The sequence below is a fragment of the Gymnoscopelus braueri genome (genome assembly GCF_963280865.1).
Source record: "Gymnoscopelus braueri genome assembly, chromosome: 18".
NCBI lineage: Eukaryota > Metazoa > Chordata > Actinopteri > Myctophiformes > Myctophidae > Gymnoscopelus > Gymnoscopelus braueri.
In genome coordinates, this window is record NC_137618.1 from 5,638,604 (window position 1) to 5,658,679 (window position 20,076).

The window sequence follows — 20,076 nt, forward strand, 5'->3', positions numbered from 1 at the left end:
AGTAAATGGTTAGATGAGGATGCCCCTGATATAAAATGATGTGCTCATATTTACACACTTTTTGACCAAAAGTGTGTAAATATGAGCACATCATTTTGTACTCGGTACCTAAAAGGAGATCCAAACGGCGAGATGCTCTCTCCTTTTGATTTAATTAAATAATGTTGGACTCATTTATCTCAAACCGCATACTGCTACACCAATGTGTTTCACCTGATTGATTTATATTCCATCGCACAAGGGTGTCATGTCATCAGACCACGCTCACGCAGCCTGTGCAGCGCAGCACTACTACGATATATTATCTATCCATCCATCTATCTTTCCTGTATTGGTAATACAAATAACACATTTAGTGTAATGTCAGACATGTTTTGGGATGTTTTAACATAATGAATTGTCAAAAACAAGGTACATTTCAAAACTGCTTTTCCATGCAGGGCTGGAAAATAAGATTTCTAATAAAAGAAATGCCAGTGCTTATTTCTACATTGTTCACAGTAGTTATGTGGTAAGTACAATATTTTTAGGATTGAAGGGGTTGAACCACACATCTTTAGATATAATTTTTTTTTAATTCATTTTTTTCCTAAATATATATATATATATATATATATATATATATATATATATATATATATATATATATATATATATATATATATTATTATTTTTCCTGGGTGAGGAGGTGCCCCTAACGTCATGGGCCCCAACGCAACCGCGTTGTCTGCGTGACGGTAGTGACGCCCCTGATATACTGACCATGATACTGACATGATACTGACATGATACTGACATGATACTGACCATGATACTACCATGATATTGACATGATATTGACATGATATTGACATGATACTGACATGATACTGACATGATACTGACCATGATACTACCATGATATTGACATGATATTGACATGATACTGACATGATACTGACATGATACTGACCATGACACTACCATGATACTACCATGATATTGACATGATATTGACATGATATTGACATGATACTGACATGATACTGACCATGACACTACCATGATACTACCATGATATTGACATGATATTGACATGATACTGACCATGATACTACCATGATATTGACATGATATTGACATGATATTGACATGATACTGACATGATACTGACCATGACACTACCATGATACTACCATGATATTGACATGATATTGACATGATATTGACATGATACTGACATGATACTGACCATGACACTACCATGATACTACCATGATATTGACATGATATTGACATGATACTGACCATGATACTACCATGATATTGACATGATATTGACATGATATTGACATGATACTGACATGATACTGACCATGACACTACCATGATACTACCATGATATTGACATGATACTGACATGATACTGACCATGACACTACCATGATACTACCATGATATTGACATTATATTGACATGATACTGACCATGATACTGACCATGATACTGACACTTGCCATGAAACTGAGCATGATGCTGACCATGACACTGACCATGATACTGATTATAAGATGTAACACTTTTCTAAACAATTTGAGCAGTTATGGCCCGGACGGCTGGCGTGGCGGTCCGGGCACAGCGTGGCGCGGGTTTGACTCCCGATCCCGACGGCCTTTGCTGTGTGTCATTTCCATCTCTCTCTCCCCATTTCCTCTCTGACTACTGTATACTATCTATATAAAAAGGCAGATACAGCCAAAAAAATATCTTACAAAAAAAATCTTAATGTAACAAATTATTACGTTATTATATTATGCAAAAACCTGTTATTACGCTATCGCTCATGATTTTATTACATTATGAGCTTTTATGACATTTAGTTTATTATATTATGAACTGTTATTACGCCGTTATTACATTATGAGTTGCTACAAGGTGCTCTATATCACTAAGATGGCCGCCAGGGGAAAGGGGCGGGCAAGTTTCTGATAGTAATTTCTCCCCATTATGTTCAGTTGTGTGTGTTCAGAGATGTTATTAATAATTGGAAATAAAAAAATTATGTTTCCTGCATTTTTGGGTGAGGGGGGAACATAGAACCTTTTTTTTTAATGGGGAACATATAACCTTTTTGGGGGTAAACGGGGAACATAGAACCTTTTTTTAGGTAAAAGGGGAACATAGAACCCAGGGAACATAGAACCTTTTTTGGGTAAGTGGGGAACATAGAACCTTTTTTGCGGGGAACATAGAACCTGGGGAACATAGGTACGGTCCCGGAAAAACACAACAACTTGAAGAGACAAGCGTTCACCACAAAGAAATCGAGTTAAGTTGACAAAAGGTTTGGTGGTGGTTGTTTACAACGTAACATTAAACGTGGTGTTGCGTGTCGGCTTAATGTTCCAACAAAAACACTAATCCGACCCCAAAGTGCCCAAACTAATGCTGAAGAATAGTTAGCTTCTTAGCATGTAGCGATAAACTTACACCTGTACATCTACACAAACGTTCAGATTTCAAATATAAAGTCCTTACCTCATGGCCAGGGATGTTACAATGGACCCTTCGCTAAGCCCCACCCACTCCACTCTGTGACTGGTGGTGCGGAGTTAGTCACACCCAGGCCTGGCAGCGCCTGGCAATCTCTGCTTCTCACCCATTGACTTGCATGTTAAATGACGGCTTTTCCCCTTAAAAATAATCGATCATTTCAGAAGCAATAGCTTCAAAATCTCTTCTAAATCTAGTCAACAAGGCCTGCAGTAGGCTATGCACTGGACAAATGTGCATGACATTATTTCAATAAACTAAAAACACGGGAAATGTTAGAGGGAGTAATAGCCATGGATACACGATGGTCGTCTGTCTCGACCGTCATGGATGAATTTCAACCTGGTGTTTGCACTTTCTCCATTTATAGCCCGTACATCTACAGAAACGTTCATATTTCAAATATAAAGTGCTTATCCCATGGCCACGGATGTTACATTTATGTACGGGCTCTCAAAAGTACCCGTATCATCCGTATTGTTCAATAAAAAGCATTTTAATCTGATCGGTGGCCATTTTCTCCATATGCTTTCAACAAAGCGACCCTATCGGTTGGTAGGTGTATTGCACTCTGATACATTATAACTCTATGAGAAAATGGCCACCGATCGGATTAAAATGCTTTTTATTGAACAATACAGAATATACGGGTACTTTTGAGAGTCCCGTGCATCATTTTAACATCCGTGGCCATAGGGTAAGCAATTTATATTTGAAATCTGAACGTTTATATATATGTACGGACCGTAAATGGAGAAAGTGCAAACACCAGGTTGAAGTTGATCCATGACTGTAACAGGAGTTTTCATGTACCGCAGGGTAAGACTACAGTAGCAGTTTAAATAGACGAACAAATGAATGAATATACTTTAACGTGCGGAATCCGAAACAGGCAGCGCTGTGATTCTGAATTTTGTTACGATCACGGTGATTAGTAGCCTATTATTGACACCACATGGGCGAGTGAGTCGTGTCGTGTAACTTTCCTGACGTTAAGCTGTGTATGTGTTCAACAACACAGCCATATTCAGCCTTGCAGTTTAAGTGCAGATTTCAGCTTGGGAAAAGCAGCCTCCAACGGGTTTGGGTACGTGGTTCATAGTCACCATTGCGTTATCGTGGTATTCCTATTCTTGCTATTATGTTGCAAATGATTGTGTGTGCGGGCGAAATAACATTGACAGCTATGGCAGGTGACGAAAGCTTGCCAGACCTGTGCCAGGCTAACAACGGTTGCTAAGCTGGCATTGGACAATCGCTTTTGGGGTGGGGTTTAGCGAAGGGTCCATTCTGTTCGGGTAACCCATAAGTACCCATATTTTCCGTATTGTTCAATAAAAAACATTTAAATCCGATCGGTGGCCATTTTCTCCGTATTTTCTCCATGCTTTCAACCACGTGACCCTATCGGTTGGGAGGTGTAATTGCACTCTGATACACTATAACTGAGAAAATAACCGCCAATCGGATTAAAATGCTTTTTATTGAACAATACAGAAGATACGGGTACTTATACCCACCCGAAGTAAATTGTAACATCCGTGGCCACGGAATAAGCACTTTATATTTATGGAGAAAGTGCAAAAAACAGGTTTAAGTTTCGTCATGACTATCATGATATGACCGTCATGTAATATGAAGCTTGCTGCTATAAATCAATTTTTTTTTAGCTGACCTTGTATTGGAACTGTACTATCATGTGCTTTGTTTCTGCAAACTTCTAAATACAGCATTCAATCAATCAATCACACTACTACTAGTGAATGATTTGTGAGTAGTTTATATTTACCCTGCTGATAATCTGCTGACAAAAAAAGTAAAAGGGCTAATATAATTGTCATGACTAAAACTTGACTAAAATGTCAACAGTTTTTGTCGACTAAAACTAGACAATTTCTTGGACTAAGATAAAGACTAAAATGCTCGACCTTTAGTCGACTAAAACTAGACTAAATACAAAAAAGGATGAGTTTGACTAAATGTGATAAAAACTAACAACCGTCATTGAAACTGGACTAAGACTAAAAAATAGCTGACGAAATCAACACTGTCCCTCTGGCACCTACTAAATATGTGCTATGATAATTTGACAGTCCAGACAACATACATGTCAACACACAGTGAACAACAACACAACTCTTAACAGCTTGTCAGAACTTTATTGCTGAATTATTACATTCATATATTCATGAATATAGTGTATTTGTAAACACTGACACATTTCGACAGACTGATGTGTACATTCTAACCCATTGAAAACTGTAGGATGTTTCCATAAACATGACAATTAGCAGAGGAATTGTTTAATTTAATCAATTGATTTAATCAAATTATGCAATTCCTGTACTTTAGTGTCTATGACTTGTCATTATAAACCAAAATAAAGAAAAAAAAACATTTGCTACTGTTCAACTAACAGCTTCTCCCTATCAGATGTGCATTTTGAGCAAAGCATTTGCCACAAAATAACTATGCAGTGTTTACCTATTATGAGTACTCATGTGTTTGTGTAAATTAGGCATTAATCTGAGACCTTTGCCATAACCTTAAAAAGTAAAGGGCTTTTCCCCTGTATGGATCCTCTTCATGTGCACCTTAAGATTATTCATACAACTAAAGCCTTTGACACAAACTGTACAAGTAAAAGGCTTTTCACCTGTATGAGTTCTCATGTGATTGTTTAGAACATCCATTCGACTACAGCCTTTACCACAAACTGTACAAGTAAACGGCTTTTCCCCTGTATGGATCTTCATGTGCACCTTAAGATTATTCATACAACTAAAGCCGTTGCCACAAACTGTACAAGTAAAAGGCTTTTCCCCTGTATGGGTCCTCATGTGAACTTTTAGAACTTCCATTCGACTAAAGCCTTTACCACAAACTGTACAAGTAAATGGCTTTTCCCCTGTATGTATCTTCATGTGTGATTCTAGGTGAGTCTTTCGACTAAAGGTTTTGCCACAATCCCTGCAAGTAAAAGGCTTTTCCCCTGTGTGAGTCCTCATGTGCATTTTTAAAGTAGCTGTGTTATAACAGCCTTTGCCACAAACAGCACAAGCACAGGGCCTTTCCCCTGTATGTTTCCTCATGTGTTTCTTTAGATCACCCTTCCCACTGAAGCGTTTATCACAAACTGTACAAGTAAAGGGCTTTTCCCCTGTATGAGTCATCATGTGTCTTTTTAGATCACTAGAGCCTTTACCACAAATTGTGCAACTAGCAGGTTTTTCCCCTGAATGAGTCCTCATGTGACTCCGCTGATTTGAGGATGATTTAAAGCCTTTGCCACAAACTGAACAGGTGAAGGGCCTTTCCCCTGAATGAGTTTTCATGTGTTCTTGCAATATGAACTTTTGACCGAAGCCTTTGCCACAAGTTGTACAAGTAAAGGACTTTTCCCCTGTATGAATCCTCATGTGAATTGAAACAGAACTTTTTTGACTGAAGACTTTACCACAAACGGTACACGTAAAGGGCTTTTCCCCTGTGTGAGTCCTCATGTGATTTTTTAGATGACCCCTTCCACTAAATCCTTTGCCACAAACTTTACAAGTAAAGGGATATTTCCCAGTATGAAGCATTGTGTGTGCGTTCAGACCTCCCTTTTGATTAAACACTTTGCCACACTCTGTACAACTAAACCTTTTCTTCCCTATGTGACTACTCATGGATTTAGTTTGTTTTGATGATTTCTGGTCCAGAGAGAGCTGTGCTTCCACATCTTGACTAGTGCGTGATTTCAGTGTGTTTAAAGCCAACTGACCTTCCCTAGTCTCCTCCCACTCATCGCTGTCTTCAGTTTCAGAACAGTGTGAAGAGAGGAAATGGTCATCACTAGTTGATTGTAATTTTCCACAGTCCTCCACATCAGCTTGCATTGTCATGCGTTGGGTTGAGGTGCTGGCTACGGGCTCTGTCTCGGTGTTTTCGTCTTCATCTTCACTTTCTGCTAGTAATGTCAACGTTGACCCATCAGCGTCCTCTGGTCTACGAGGTAGCTCCTCCTGATTTTCTTTCAATTGTGGAGGCTCTGGTTCCTCTTGGACCAGACTGGATCTCCTCTCCTCTTCAGGGTAAAGCTCTTTAGACAAAGGGAGGTGCAGGGAGTCTAGGCAAAATATAAAATGAGAAGAAAACATTTAACATTGGCTTTTGGCCACCTCTGTTCAGATTCCCCTGGTCCCCACTAGGTATGGGACAATAATCATCATCACCGTTTATTGTGCCAAAGAAATGCTCACAGTTACATTGTGGAGAACCAAATCTCTTTTTGCAACACGTTGTGAGCTTTTATATATGCTATTTCTGGCTAATGTTCCCCCAGAATATAGATGCTGGGGTGCAAGTGGTTAACAAAATGTATTTTTTATTGTTTAAACTTTAGACTGATAATAACTAGTTTCAGAGTTGATTTTAAGATTTTACTGATGATGATTTTACAAAAAAAAAAAAACGCGATTTTTGTAACCCATTTTTTTCACCCGGTGCCAATTTCCTAAGTGATCCTGGGCGCTACACCAGCCCTACATCAGCGCTACACCAGTCCCCCACAGCCAGGGAGGCCAGGGCCGAGCTCATGCTTCCTTCAATATGCATGAGAGCCAACTGACCTTCTTGTCACCTGACAGGGGGGAGTTTCCCCGGTAGGACGTAGCGCATGGAAGGAACACGTTATTCCAACCAGTTCCCTTCCCCTCCATCAGGCGCCCCGGTTTACTGATGACTTTTAACGCATTGAGTGCCAAGGACGTATATCTACTTCGTTTCAAATCCAACCGTTGAGTGCCATAAACGTAGATCTACCTCTTTTAAGCAAAAATTCCACAAGAGGGCGCTCTAACGCAACTTAGGAATGATCCCTCGACTCTGCTAGAAGGAATTGACGTCACCTTCGTCCATTCCTATATTAAGATTTGTATACAAATTTAATGTAGTGGCTTATACAACTTTTTACTTTTTAGCTGTAGCTAAAAATGTGGTTCTTTGGCCTCTCCGTGTCCGTGTTAAGCCTATTCCTGCGAGTGCAACAAGTGCTTGCAAAGAGTGGCCACGACTAGTTGAATAGACAGTTAACTGTTAGCCTCTCTACAGCCATTAATTAACGGACCATCAGCAGGACAGTTGGGGGAGTGGGGGTGAGCAGCATTCTCTTCAGAGGCAGTTAGATTTTCCTTTTTTGAAAACCATGTCGGGGGCCACACTGGACCGCATTTAGTTTGACACCCCTGCACTACACTCTCTCATTCTGCCTATGAGATTGCCTTGCTTATTGTAATTAGCTCTGGATAAGAGCATCTGCTAAATGCCTAAATTGTAATTGTAAAATGTTAAATAAATAAAACTTACTGAGATCCAGGTCATCACGGCCATGTTTAAGGTGGTCTTCATGTTCCTGTTCAATAGAAACAGCCTTGGCTGGAGAACTCATCTTCACCTGCAGGCGGGACTCCACAGACTGGTCTGGAATGAAGGAGTAGAGTAAGTACTCTAATAATAAGGACTTTGATTTGACAGGAATGAGGACGTTAATAATCATCACCTGTAAGGTTGTAGATGAAGGTTCAATATGAAACAGAGTAAACAGAGGTTGTAAAGAAACGTTTTATCAAAGACAGACATCAGATACCTTTTTACTAAGGGTGTGAATCTTTTGGTATCCCACGATTCGATTCAGATTCATGGGGTCATGATCCGATTCAAAATCTATTTGCATTTCAAAACACAATTCTCGACTCAAAACTATTCCCAATTGTTTTTATCCCCTTTAATTCATAATCCCAACAACTTTGAATATAAAAAACATTGCACTGAAAATGTATATCCAGTGGTGGACAGAGAACTCAACCCCAGTGCTTGAGTTAAAGTATAGATACTCCTGGCCCATGGGGGCCACATATGGACCTTAGTGTGACTATTGCCATGGCAGACCCTTGAACAGTGTCTGTGCCAAGTTTGGTGCGGATTGGAGCAACGTTGTTCCCTAGGCCGGGGCACACATGCCCCCTGGTGTGACTATTGTCATCATGGCAGACTCCTGAGCAGTGTTTGTGCCAAGTTTGGTGCGGATTGGAACAACGGTGCACCTGTGGCGCCCAGGGGTCCCATCACATGGCCCCTGGTGTAACTATTTTCATGCCAGACCCCACCAGTGCTTGTGCCAAGTTTTGTACGGATTGGAGCAACGGTGCGCCTCACAAGTCCGCAAATGCCAATCAATATCTTTGATATGTTCCACCCTAGCTGACTGTTTTCAGAGAAGAAACGTGACATATAGTATCTGGTTTTACAATTTTCACGAGCCTTGGTGGTATTGCAAGCTTGAGAGTCAAGTCTTTGGTTACTTTTCATTCCGTGACCGTGTTGTTGTTGGTCCGTCGGTAGGTAGGTAGACTGGGACTGAGCAGATACGGAAAGTGCATGCATCTATGTGTGTGTGTGTGTGTGTGTGTGTGTGTGTGTGTGTGTGTGTGTGAATTATCGGATATGGAAGGGCGGGCCCTAAACCGGATCAAACTGGTTCACCACCGCTGAGTTTTCTTGATGGACATTCACTGGCTGGAGATATTCTCATTATTTGATTTTGTCAGGACTAAAGATGACAAGAACATTGTCAAACATAATTTGTGTGGCGGTAGGCGGACCTTTCCTCTGCGATAAACACCACCTCAAACACCTACAATGAATTTACAGCATTATTAAACTCATGCCAAAACGATCTGCGGCTTAACAGCCTAAGAAGCTGGATCTTAATCGTAGACCATAGCAGGTTACAGTGAAAACAATTATGACAAAAAAAAAGGAGTCAAATCCTTAGTGTGTATTTAATTCAAATGAGTCTCTAAATGGAACCAAAGGAACCATTTCATATGTACACTCAAATCAACAATAAAGCAATATGCCACTAGAGGTCGCAGTATTTTATAATGGCTGAGGGGCGCATTATAAAATAGAGGTAAACTGAGACCTTGCGTGGCTTATTGCTTTTCTAAAACGGTAACATACACGTCCCAATTAAAACAGTTCTTAACTAGAAAAAGTGCTCCTCGGAGCACAGGTCTCCGCCAGGTCAGGTAGGTTATTGTGGTCTCTTGGTGGCGCTATAATAGGCTAATGTGAAAAGGGTGCCATTTCTTCTTAGGCCTGGCACGGCAATTGGACACTGCATTCAGGATTTGAGGCATTCTGTTCAAAAAAATGTGTTTTGCTTAATTATACCTGCTGGTGGCGCTATAACAGGCCAATGTTAGAAGGGTGGCATTTGTTCCTCAACATAGTGTGAATGTGCGTGCAAAGTTTGACCACAATCGGACATGATTTGCGGCATTTTGTTCAAAACAAGCCACTACTGCAAACTTTAGATGTAAATCTTAGCCAATCAGGATGGAATATGAACAATCAAACACATCCGTCTTGATCACATGACTATAGAGATCATGTGTACCGATTTGCGTGAAATTTGGATAAAATCGGAATGAGTAATCTAAAAAAAATTGTTTTACATAAGTCGGCCTCCTGGTGGCGCTATAAAAGGCAGATGTGAAAAATGCAGGGCAAAGGTTTTTCCTTGACCTCTAGGGAGTGTGCATACAAAGTTTTACACAGATCGGTGCAGTTATAAGTAAAAACATGAATCGGCCTGTTATAGCGCCACCATGAGGCTGATTAGAAAATATTCAAGTGGCATTTCTTTCTCGGCATAGTGGAAATATGGATGGAATGTGAAAAATCTGAAAGACTCGTTTCGTTTAATGACTATAGAGATACTGTGTACCGATTTGTGAGATTTTAGGACACAATCTGTAGGAGTACTGTCAAAAAATATGTTTTGCACAAATCGGCCTCCTGGTGGCGCTATAAAAGGCCCATGTCATTTGGGGAAGAGGTTCTGCTGTGGCATCCAGGGAGTGTGTGTGCACAGTTTTGCTGCGATCAAGCCAACGGTGCCGGAGATTAGCTGTACACAGACAGAATGACGGACGGACACACGGACGGACGGACGGACGGACAGGGGGCAAAACATACTCTCTCGCCATGCCTTTCGGCCTGGCGGAGACAATAATTCAGCACAAGAACAACTTCTACAAGAAAGTAGTTCAAGGCTACCAGGAAGAGCAACTTCCTCCCGACAGAGACGAGTGCCTGTTTACTCAGCCAAACCTTCACTGGCTCCCAGTCAAGCACAGAATAGATTTCAAAATACTAATCACCACCCACAAGGCCCACAACAACCAGGCTCCCCGCTGCCTCTCTGAACTCCCCAACGCTACTCCCCCTCAGGTATTGTGATGCCAACCAACTGGACATCCCCAGAACAAAAAAAACAAACCTGGGGTGACAGGGCCTTCTCGGCGGCCGCCCCTTCCCTCTGGAACTCACTCCCAGTTCACATTAAAGATGCCCCCACCCTCGCCAAGTTCAAAACCACACTCAAAACCTACCTTTTCAGACTTGCATTCCCTACCTAATCCTAATCCCCCCTTTTCAAAGTTTTTATTTTATTTTGTTGCCATTTTGTAAAGCGACTTTGAATACTCCGGAAAGCGCTATATAAATTATTATTATTATTATTATTATTATTATTATTATAGTCCAGCCAGGCTGTATGTTAGACGTCAAATGTTCCCAAACAAACACAGAGAAACAAAACTGAACTGTTAGCTCAATCTCATTGTAACCAATATGTTTGATATAAATTCCCCTTTTTGTTAAAGCCAGATTTAGCTACTACGTCTGTGAACTTCCCTTGAAAACTGCTAGCCATAGCCTTCCAGCACAGATGGTTTTCGCGCTTGTTTACTTACAAGCCCCACCCGAAGCCCCCCAGTCACTTGCCGTCCCACACGGGCGGTGCTTAGAAGCCCCAAACAGCCGGGGCTTGTAATGAAAACAAGTGCTCCCTTCCATCGTTCAGCTACAGATATGCTGGATCACTGTATAAATAAACAAATAACACACCTGTGATTGATATAAGCTGATGTAAGGAGTAGATTATAGTCTGTTTTATCACGTCTACTAAAAAGGAACCAGCCAATCAGAATCAAAGGATGGAACTAGCCATTTTAGAATGAGAATTTTACTCTGTGGGCTGCAGAAAAAACTGGTGTTGCACAGTATGCAAAGTTAGAATTTGGAGGAGAAAGGATGCAATTACTAATTGTGTGGGGTGTAACGGAAAAGTAAAGTAACGAGTAGTGTAACAAGTTACTTTTGGCAGGGAATAATGAGTAAGGTAATAATATTACATTTGAAACAAGTAACGAGTAATGAATAATAAATCCCTTTTTTTGTAACAAGCCCAACACTGATATCGACTGATACTCAAGGCTGCAGTATCAGTATCGAAAGTGAAAATGAAAAGTTTGATCGGGGCAGCCCTAGTAAATCAAACATACATACCCATCCTGTACAACTGTACTACAGGTTGAAACATTGCATCAAACAGTCCACGTCGCTCATCCATCTCTTGTGGTTCTTCTGACATCGTTGAATATCTTTTGGAGGCCATCTCTCTTGATACTGTAGATCTCTTTATGTGGTGGTCTGTGGAAATCACCAGTACAATTTTATATATATATATACATATATATATATGCAACCAGAGCAGTCATTTCAGAAAACAAACCCTACCCTACCTTTAAGTTACCACTTAAAGGTAGGGTAAGTGATTTACTTTGTTTAAAATAAGTGTTAAATAGCTCTATATTCTGATAGTACTCATATAGTTTAATGAGGTTACGTTTAGGAATACCAGCTGAATACCACCGGATTTCCCCCGGGGTGACTGTTTTGGGGCGAGAGTTTTGGTGTTCGTCTGTAGTGGGCAACTGCGCATGCAATAATGCTATCAGGATCAGATTATTAGATATTATTATCAGATATTAGAAGTATATTGGGTTTAGTACCAAAGAAGTTTTACTCTGGGAAGGTGAAATCAGACTCCATTCATTGCACTGACCCAAGCTTAAATATCTATAGCAATGATTACTATCAGAATACAACTTTAAAGAGTTTTGAAGAGTACTTTAAGCTTGAATATATATATATATCACTTACCCTACCTTTAAGCACCATTTCTAAAATAGTGAACATAGTGGAGGACCTACAAGCTCACAATGAGTCATGTGGCGACATGTTGTGAACTGTTGTTTGGAAGGGGGAAAAGATAAATGTTCGAAAAGGTTCGCCTATAATGACTTGCCCAAAAGGGTTGAAAGTGGTTAATAAATGTATGGTTGCAGACAAAAACACGCATATATCTTTGTGTTATATGTCACATGTAGATCATATCTATCTATGTGTTATATGTCACATGTAGATCTATCTATGTGTTATATGTCACATGTAGATCTATCTATGTGTTATATGTCACATGTAGATCTATCTATGTGTTATATGTCACATGTAGATCATATCTATTTATGTGTTATATGTCACATGTAGATCATATCTATTTATGTGTTATGTCACATGTAGATCTATCTATGTGTTATATGTCACATGTAGATCTATCTATGTGTTATATGTCACATGTAGATCTATCTATGCGTTATATGTTACATGTAGATCTATCTATGTGTTATATGTCACATGTAGATCTATCTATGTGTTATACGTTACATGTAGATCTATCTATGTGTTATATGTCACATGTAGATCTATCTATGTGTTATATGTCACATGTAGATCTATCTATGTGTTATATGTCACATGTAGATCTATCTATGTGTTATACGTCGCATGTAGATCAATGGGCATGGATTGAGATGCACTCAGCTTTGATTTGTAATCAACTTACTGGTGTCTAGGTCGTCTTCAGTTTCATGTTTTATGTGGTCTTCAGTTTCATGTTTAAGGTGGTCTTCAGGTTCCTGTTTAAGGTGGTCTTCAGGTTCTTGTTTAAGGTAGTGTTCAGGTTCTTGTTTAAGGTGGTCTTCAGGTTCCTGTTTAAGGTGGTCTTCAGGTTCTGGTGTAAGGTGGTCTTCAGGTTCCTGTTTAAGGTGGTCTTCAGGTTCTTGTTTAAGGTGGTCTTCAGGTTCCTGTGTAAGGTGGTCTTCAGGTTCTTGTTTAAGGTGGTCTTCAGGTTCCTGTTTAAAGTAATGTTCATGTTCTTGTTTAAGGCAATGTTCAGGTTCTTGTTTAAGGCAGTCTTCAGGTTCTTGTTTAAGGAGGTCTTCAGGTTCCCGTTTAATAGAAAATGTCCTGGCTGGAGAACTCATCTTCACCTGCAGGCTGGACTGGTCTGGAATTAAGGAGTAGAATAAGGACTTTAATAATAAGGACTTTGATTTGACATGAACATGGACTTTAATACTAAAGTGCGACATGGTTTGTAGAGTAGGGAACAGAGGTTGTAAAGAAGGAGTTTCTTCTTATTCACTGGACAGTGATGCCCAATGCCTTTTCACCAGTATTTCACTTAATTAGTACTGGGCAATATGGCCAAAATTTGACTTCTTTTCTAAAGTCACTTTTTTTTATAAACAGGCTAATATTCCTGTATAAAACTGAACCAGACCATACTAATTTATATTATAAACCATAATGTTTCCTAGGCCGTGGAAGAAATGCCACCCTTCTCACATTGGCCTGTTATAGCGCCACCAGCAGGTCTAATTTAGCAAAACACATTTTTGGAACAAAATGCCTCAAATCATGAATGCAGTGTCAATGCAAGAATACATGGCACGGTTGGCACCCTTTTCACATTGGCCTATTGTAGCGCCACCAGGAGGCCAGAATAACGTACCTGACCTGGCGGAGACCTGTGCTCCGAGGAGCACTTTTTTGAGTTTTTGTATTGTAAAGCAACTGTGGGCACCTTCAAATTTAAGTCTACTTAGTGAAGCTACTTGTGACTGTTGTGGAAGAAAAACTGACGAATGAATGGAATAAGTTGTGGCCTTGCTCAAATTCACTTTTTTACAACATGAACAATATGCACTGTGGAAGAGCTCAGTGTTTCCCATGAATTAACTATTCTATGGCGGTCCACCCTAGCTAATTTGTTCGACCATAGTCTCATAATGAAGCGATTTTATTTTTCCTCATTATCATATAATCTACATAACAACATGCAAGGTCCTTCTGGCCGATCTACACGGTCACCACTTTTTCTGTTCTGGCCCCACAGTGGTGGAATTAACTCCCCACTGATGTCAGGACAGTAGAGTCACTGCCCATCTTTCGCCGCAGGCTGAAAACCCACCTCTTCAGGAAACACTACCCTTCCTCTTCGACTTGCCTACTTGTTGTTAACTAGTTGTACGAACTCTTGTTTTATTATTGTATTGTTTCATTGGATCTTCTTAAGTCAATACACATATTTGTTTTAGCTCTTGCTCATTTGATTTAGCTATTTGTCTCATCTGTTTAAGAAAGTAGGTAGCTGATATATTGCACTTTTACCTTAGCGCTAGGTATACTCTTGGTTGCCCGTTTTAGCAGAAAATGCACTTAAGACTTCTGGTGATTAGTAGTTTCGTTCCCTACCTATGTTGAATGCACTTATTGTAAGTCGCTTTGGATAAAAGCGTCTGCTAAATGACTATAATGTAATGTAATGTAAAGATAGGCTATTAACGTTGCAAAAGGTAAGGATATGGACCGTATCTCCTCTCGCTCTGTACAGCTAAAGCCAGCGTATCACAAACAACTTATATTCTACTACTCTTTACCTGCGCATGCAGTGCAACCATTAACTTTGGCACAGACGAGTGCGTGAGACACGACGTGTCACCGCGGGAGTTTCACAGGATCAGATCAGTGCTCATTCATCTTTCATTGACAATTACTAGACGACGTGTGAAAATGTTTTAATGCGGCCGACAACAGCTTTTAAAGCTTTCCGTATCACAAGCTTTACCATTTACGTCGGTTCCTTAAGCCAGATTCAAAACAGCGAAGCACTGACAAATCGTGACGATACAAGTAATTTCCAGAGAACAGAGCAGCACAGTCGTCAAGTCAGATGAAAGTAAATCGTATTTGATTCCGATTGGTGGAATTCAAAATAAGAGCAACGTGGACTTGTAAGCTGTTTCACACATCATACAACAAGTGTGAACCCCACAATGTATATTGTTTGGCCGTGGACCTCCATCTGAAAATATTTTGTGCCAGGACTTTTTTTTCCAATATCTTATTGAAAATAGCACATCTACAAGCTCACAACGTGTTGCATTGCGACGTGCACCAATGTGTTGCATTTCATTTACATAAGTATGTGAAAATGTACCCACTGATCCCCTCCCGTTTGCACTAGTGAGTCATTTTTATATCATGGATGTTTTAAAACGTGAGGCGTGCATGCATTTGTGTGTCCAATGAACTGAGGCACGTTCTTCACACAAACTCACAACTAGAAGTTGGTTGGATGCAACAAGTTGGTTGGATGCAACCATCTATCACCATGTCCTCTCTCTGTCTCCCTCGCTCTCTTATCCTCATCTTGTTGCTATGTGATTTGAGCCTCTGCCAACATGCAGTCGTTTCTGGCGTCCTTTTTTTTTCTTGGTCGGGCAGGCTCGGGTTGATTAATCGGGGACTGCCCATAAGTCCGACATCCCATTACTCCGACTACGTGGCTTCGGCGTGCGGTTAGGGTTAGGGTTAGGTATAGGCTTAGTAACCGTCGGACTAATGAGCCGTCGGAACAATGACACGGCACCGATTAATCAACATAATGATCAGGCTCGGGTAGGGCTCTGGCTTCAACTCATTCGGGCCAGGCTTACATTTTCCGGCCCATTGAGAACTCCAGTACATACCTATCCTGTACAACTTTGCTACAGCCTTAAACCACCAGTTATTAAATCAGTACATACCTATCCTGTACAACTGTACTACAGGTTGAAACATTGCATCAAACAGTCCACGGCGCTCGTCCATCTCCCGTGGTTCCTCTGACGTCGTTGAATATCTTTTGGAGGCCATTTCTCTTGATACTGCATACCTCTCTCTGTGGTGCTCTATGGAAATCACCAGTAGGAAATAAAAGGGAGAACAAATACATTCAGTAACCTTAAATCCCAAAGAGAAGATCACTGAAGAGTTTCAACACTGCACTGGTAGTTTTCAGTTTTTCCCAAAAGCTGCAGGCCAATGGAGAACTAATTGTGCACACCCGTCGTAACTTATAAATTACACAAAAAAACCCCCCAAAAAAACAGGAACTAATGTACGAAGAGAGCAAGTCGGAGTCAATTACATCACAGGTCAGGTGGAGATGCACGGTGTGGTATGTGGACCAAAAAGCAAAACTTACGCTTTTGATTTGATATTAGTTTTTTCTTTATATTTTAGACAATGTAAGTTAAGCCTTGCCGAGCCATGAGGCCCATAGGGCAGGAGCCTATCTCCTGTTTCTGTAGCATGAGGCAGTTTGATTTACAAGTACACCCCCTGGACATGATGCTAGTATGTTGCAGGGGCTTACCCCCAATCCAACTCTTGATGCTGCCAAGCAGCGAGGCATTGGGTCCCATTTTCTTTTAGTCTTTGGTATGACCCGGCCGGGGATCGAATCCCGACCTCCCAGTCTCAGGGCGGACACTCTAACAACAAGGCCACTTATATAGTTATAAGCTGGCGTCTGTGAAACTATAGACCCGTCTTTCTTTACACGGAAATAAGGGATAATGCGAGCAAGGCACAAGTTTGTGTACCAAAAGGATAAAAATGCAATAAAGCAATATGGCGTATCTCCATTGCAGTCCTTTTAAATGTAAGAATTATGTAGCGAGTTGTGAATGAGTGAATGTGAGTAGCCTATGAATGTGAGCCTGCAGACGGACATGTTGGAGTATCTGTGTAGGAAGATGCGTGAATGTGGCTTACTGGCTTCCTTGTGGGGGTTAGGAGGGATACATAGGGACTAAAATGAATAAACAAACAGCAATATACGATATATTTTAAAAAAGAAAATCAGAAGGAACCTAAATGCAGTAACATTATACAACATACTCCAACACTTACAAAAATAATCACCTGCACGGAATTTATTGACAGAAAGTAGCTCGTAACATGTCTACGGTGAATATGTATGAAACAAAAACAAAAAACTACAAAGAGGATAACCCAAGCTTTCTGTGTAGCTGCCAGATCTGACTTTTCCGTTTGGATGTATGGACTGTCAAGGGTTGGTATTGCAACTCTAGATTCCAGATATTAAAAATAGGACCCCATGGACCCCCATTTGACACCATTTTAATCTCTGTGACTATATACACTGCTAAATTGTCGATGTTAATTGAACTCGGGAGAGTTAAAAATGTAACCAAATGGACCATTTGTACACTCTCTGAGTTACATACAGTAGTAGAAAGCCAAATCAGGGTCCATTTGGTCCGTCAAACTATCAATCATTTGGCTGATGTGCTACCGATGTAACAATATTTCCGCAGCACATGGATATCATTTCAGGGTCCAGTTACTCTAGTCCAGTGGTTCTCAAACTTTTTCACGTCAAGGACCCCTAAATTAATGTGTGTTTGGCCGGGGACCCCCATCTGAATAGATCATGTGCCAACTGAGGAACCCAATACAAGATTTATGGTGTTAAAAATGTCAAAAAATATTCAAACATTTTCAGAGAATGTCAAGATTCTTTGAAAATAGCTGATGTATATAGGGGCCACGGGGGTCCCCGGACCCCACTTTGAGAACCCCTGCGTTAGACCACGGACGACCATAACTCTGAGAGTGTACAAATGGAACCAAATGGACCCTTAAGGGTCCATTTGGTTCCATTTGTACACTCTCAGAGTTACAGCCACACAAGGGTCCAATTGGTTCCTAATTATCAATCATTTATCTGGGGACCCCCTGGAACCCCATCAAGGACCCCTGGGGGTCCCCCACTCTAGTCTTCCTTTCTATTTGGTCAGGAGTCTGGTGCTCTGGTCTGCAGCCCTCAAAGCCTGTGCATTAAGAAGGTCTGGTGATGACAGATACATAGATAGTGGTGTAAAGTCACTAAGTACATTTACTCAAGTACTGTACTTAAGTACAATGTTTAGGTATTTTTTACTTTAATGGAGTATTTCCAATTTTCTGTACTTTTACTTCTACTACACTGCAATTATTTGAAAACTTTAGTTACTAGTTACTTTGTAGATTTGTATTATTATTACAACATAAAATGTGGTCATTTGAAAATAGCCGATCTACAAGCTCATCACTCCGTCCATTGTGAGCTTGTAGATCTGCTATTTTAAATAGATGTGTCTACCTTTGAAAGCTGGGTAATGGGTACATTGAGCATAATACTTTCTACTTTTGGTATTTTAAGTATGATTTGATACCAATACTTTTGTACTTTTACTCAAGTAAATTTTGAAAACCGGACTTTCACTTGTTACAGAGTATTTCTGCATGCATTGCAGTATTGATACTTTTACTTAAGTAAAAAAAAGTGAGTACTTTTTCCACCACTGTAAATAGACAATACTAAAGGACTAGCTTAGCTAACAGAAGCTAGCAGTCTATGGAAAACGCCATTGTAACGTTAGCATCCGTGAGCTAAAGGGCGCTAACGGTGCAAACAACACTAAAGGAGCAGCAGCATTAACCTTTCAGTTCAACATTCATGTCCAACAATTGATGGTTTAAAATGACAATAAACAAGTTGAGCTGTGACTCACCACTGAGTGTAAATTGTTCCTCGTTTATGAGACGTTTTTCACCATGTTGTTTGTTCCCCACGTTGTTTTCTCCCCACCACCATGAAAAATTAAGCTGTGTTCCGTGCGGGGTGCTCCTTCCATTCCGACATCTCACCACTCCGACTAGTGGCTTCCGCGTGCGGTTATGGTTAGGGTTAGGGTTAGGTATAGGGTTCGTCAACGTCGGAAAGGCGACATGTCGGAAAGGAGAAATGCACCCGTTCCGTGCTATGGTTCCGTGAGCAACAATACAACTATAAAACTTCCGGTGGACGATCTCTTCAGAATAAGAGTACCCTCTAGAGCAAAAAGGATATAACACATATTATGTTTCTGTGTAACAAAAACGGTTTAATAATTTATCTAAATGGATAAATGCTGTTCAAAGGAGGAGTGCATAGCCTATAGCCTACAGGAGACGGCTGATGATGCCAACACTTCTGACATATGCACGCGTGCGGGGACACCTCCCCTACAACGCCACACTCTCAGATAAGCCGGAGAGGTGTAGAAAAAAGTGTGGCCGACCGTCCAGTGAGGTCAGAGGTCAGAAAAGTGCCGTTTTCAGACAATAGTGGACACTGGCCAGGAGACGGCTGATGATGCCAACACTTTTGACATACGCACGCGTGCGGGCGTATGCTGAAAACGGTACTTTTCTGACCTCTGACCTCTTGTTTCTTGTTAGGCAAGAAGTAATCTGAGAGTGTGGCGTTGTAGGGGAGGTGTCCCAGCACACGTGCGTATGTTAGAAGTGTTGGCATCATCAGCCGTCTCCTGTCTCCGTCTGTCTGGTATTACCAGGTGACCAATTGACACTTACTTGCACAATGTGCATAGACAAGTGATTCTGACGTATATATGCATGCAAATCATCTAT

General features: G+C 40.7%; 1 protein-coding gene across 2 annotated transcripts; it reads right to left on the reverse strand.

Annotated features, from left to right (window-relative positions):
- Window positions 1-4,843: 4,843 nt before the first annotated feature.
- On the reverse strand, window positions 4,844-19,237 carry LOC308073507 (uncharacterized protein). Of its 2 annotated transcripts, XM_080412434.1 has the most exons (6): window positions 19,176-19,237; window positions 16,359-16,502; window positions 13,331-13,774; window positions 11,932-12,075; window positions 7,882-7,995; window positions 4,844-6,643 (listed from the first exon to the last, which is right to left on the reverse strand). In XM_080412434.1, the coding sequence occupies exons 2-6, from the start codon at window positions 16,465-16,467 to the stop codon at window positions 5,079-5,081; spliced, it is 2,376 nt and encodes a 791-aa protein (XP_080268560.1). In that variant the 5' UTR covers window positions 16,468-16,502; window positions 19,176-19,237; the 3' UTR covers window positions 4,844-5,078. The 2 variants fall into 2 exon arrangements, with proteins under 2 accessions (XP_080268560.1, XP_080268561.1); XM_080412435.1 differs by lacking the exon at window positions 7,882-7,995.
- Between the last annotated feature and the right edge of the window lie 839 nt (window positions 19,238-20,076).

Bases quoted from the DNA above. Each gene is read 5' to 3' on its own strand.
- LOC308073507 (XM_080412434.1), bottom strand. From the start codon at position 16,467: ATGGCCTCCAAAAGATATTCAACGACGTCAGAGGAACCACGGGAGATG. The intron at 13,775-16,358 runs GTATGTACTGAT...CCTTAATTCCAG, and splicing joins AGTACAGTTGTACAGGATAG to ACCAGTCCAGCCTGCAGGTG. The intron at 6,644-7,881 runs GTAAGTTTTATT...TATTTTGCCTAG, and splicing joins CCGTGATGACCTGGATCTCA to ACTCCCTGCACCTCCCTTTG.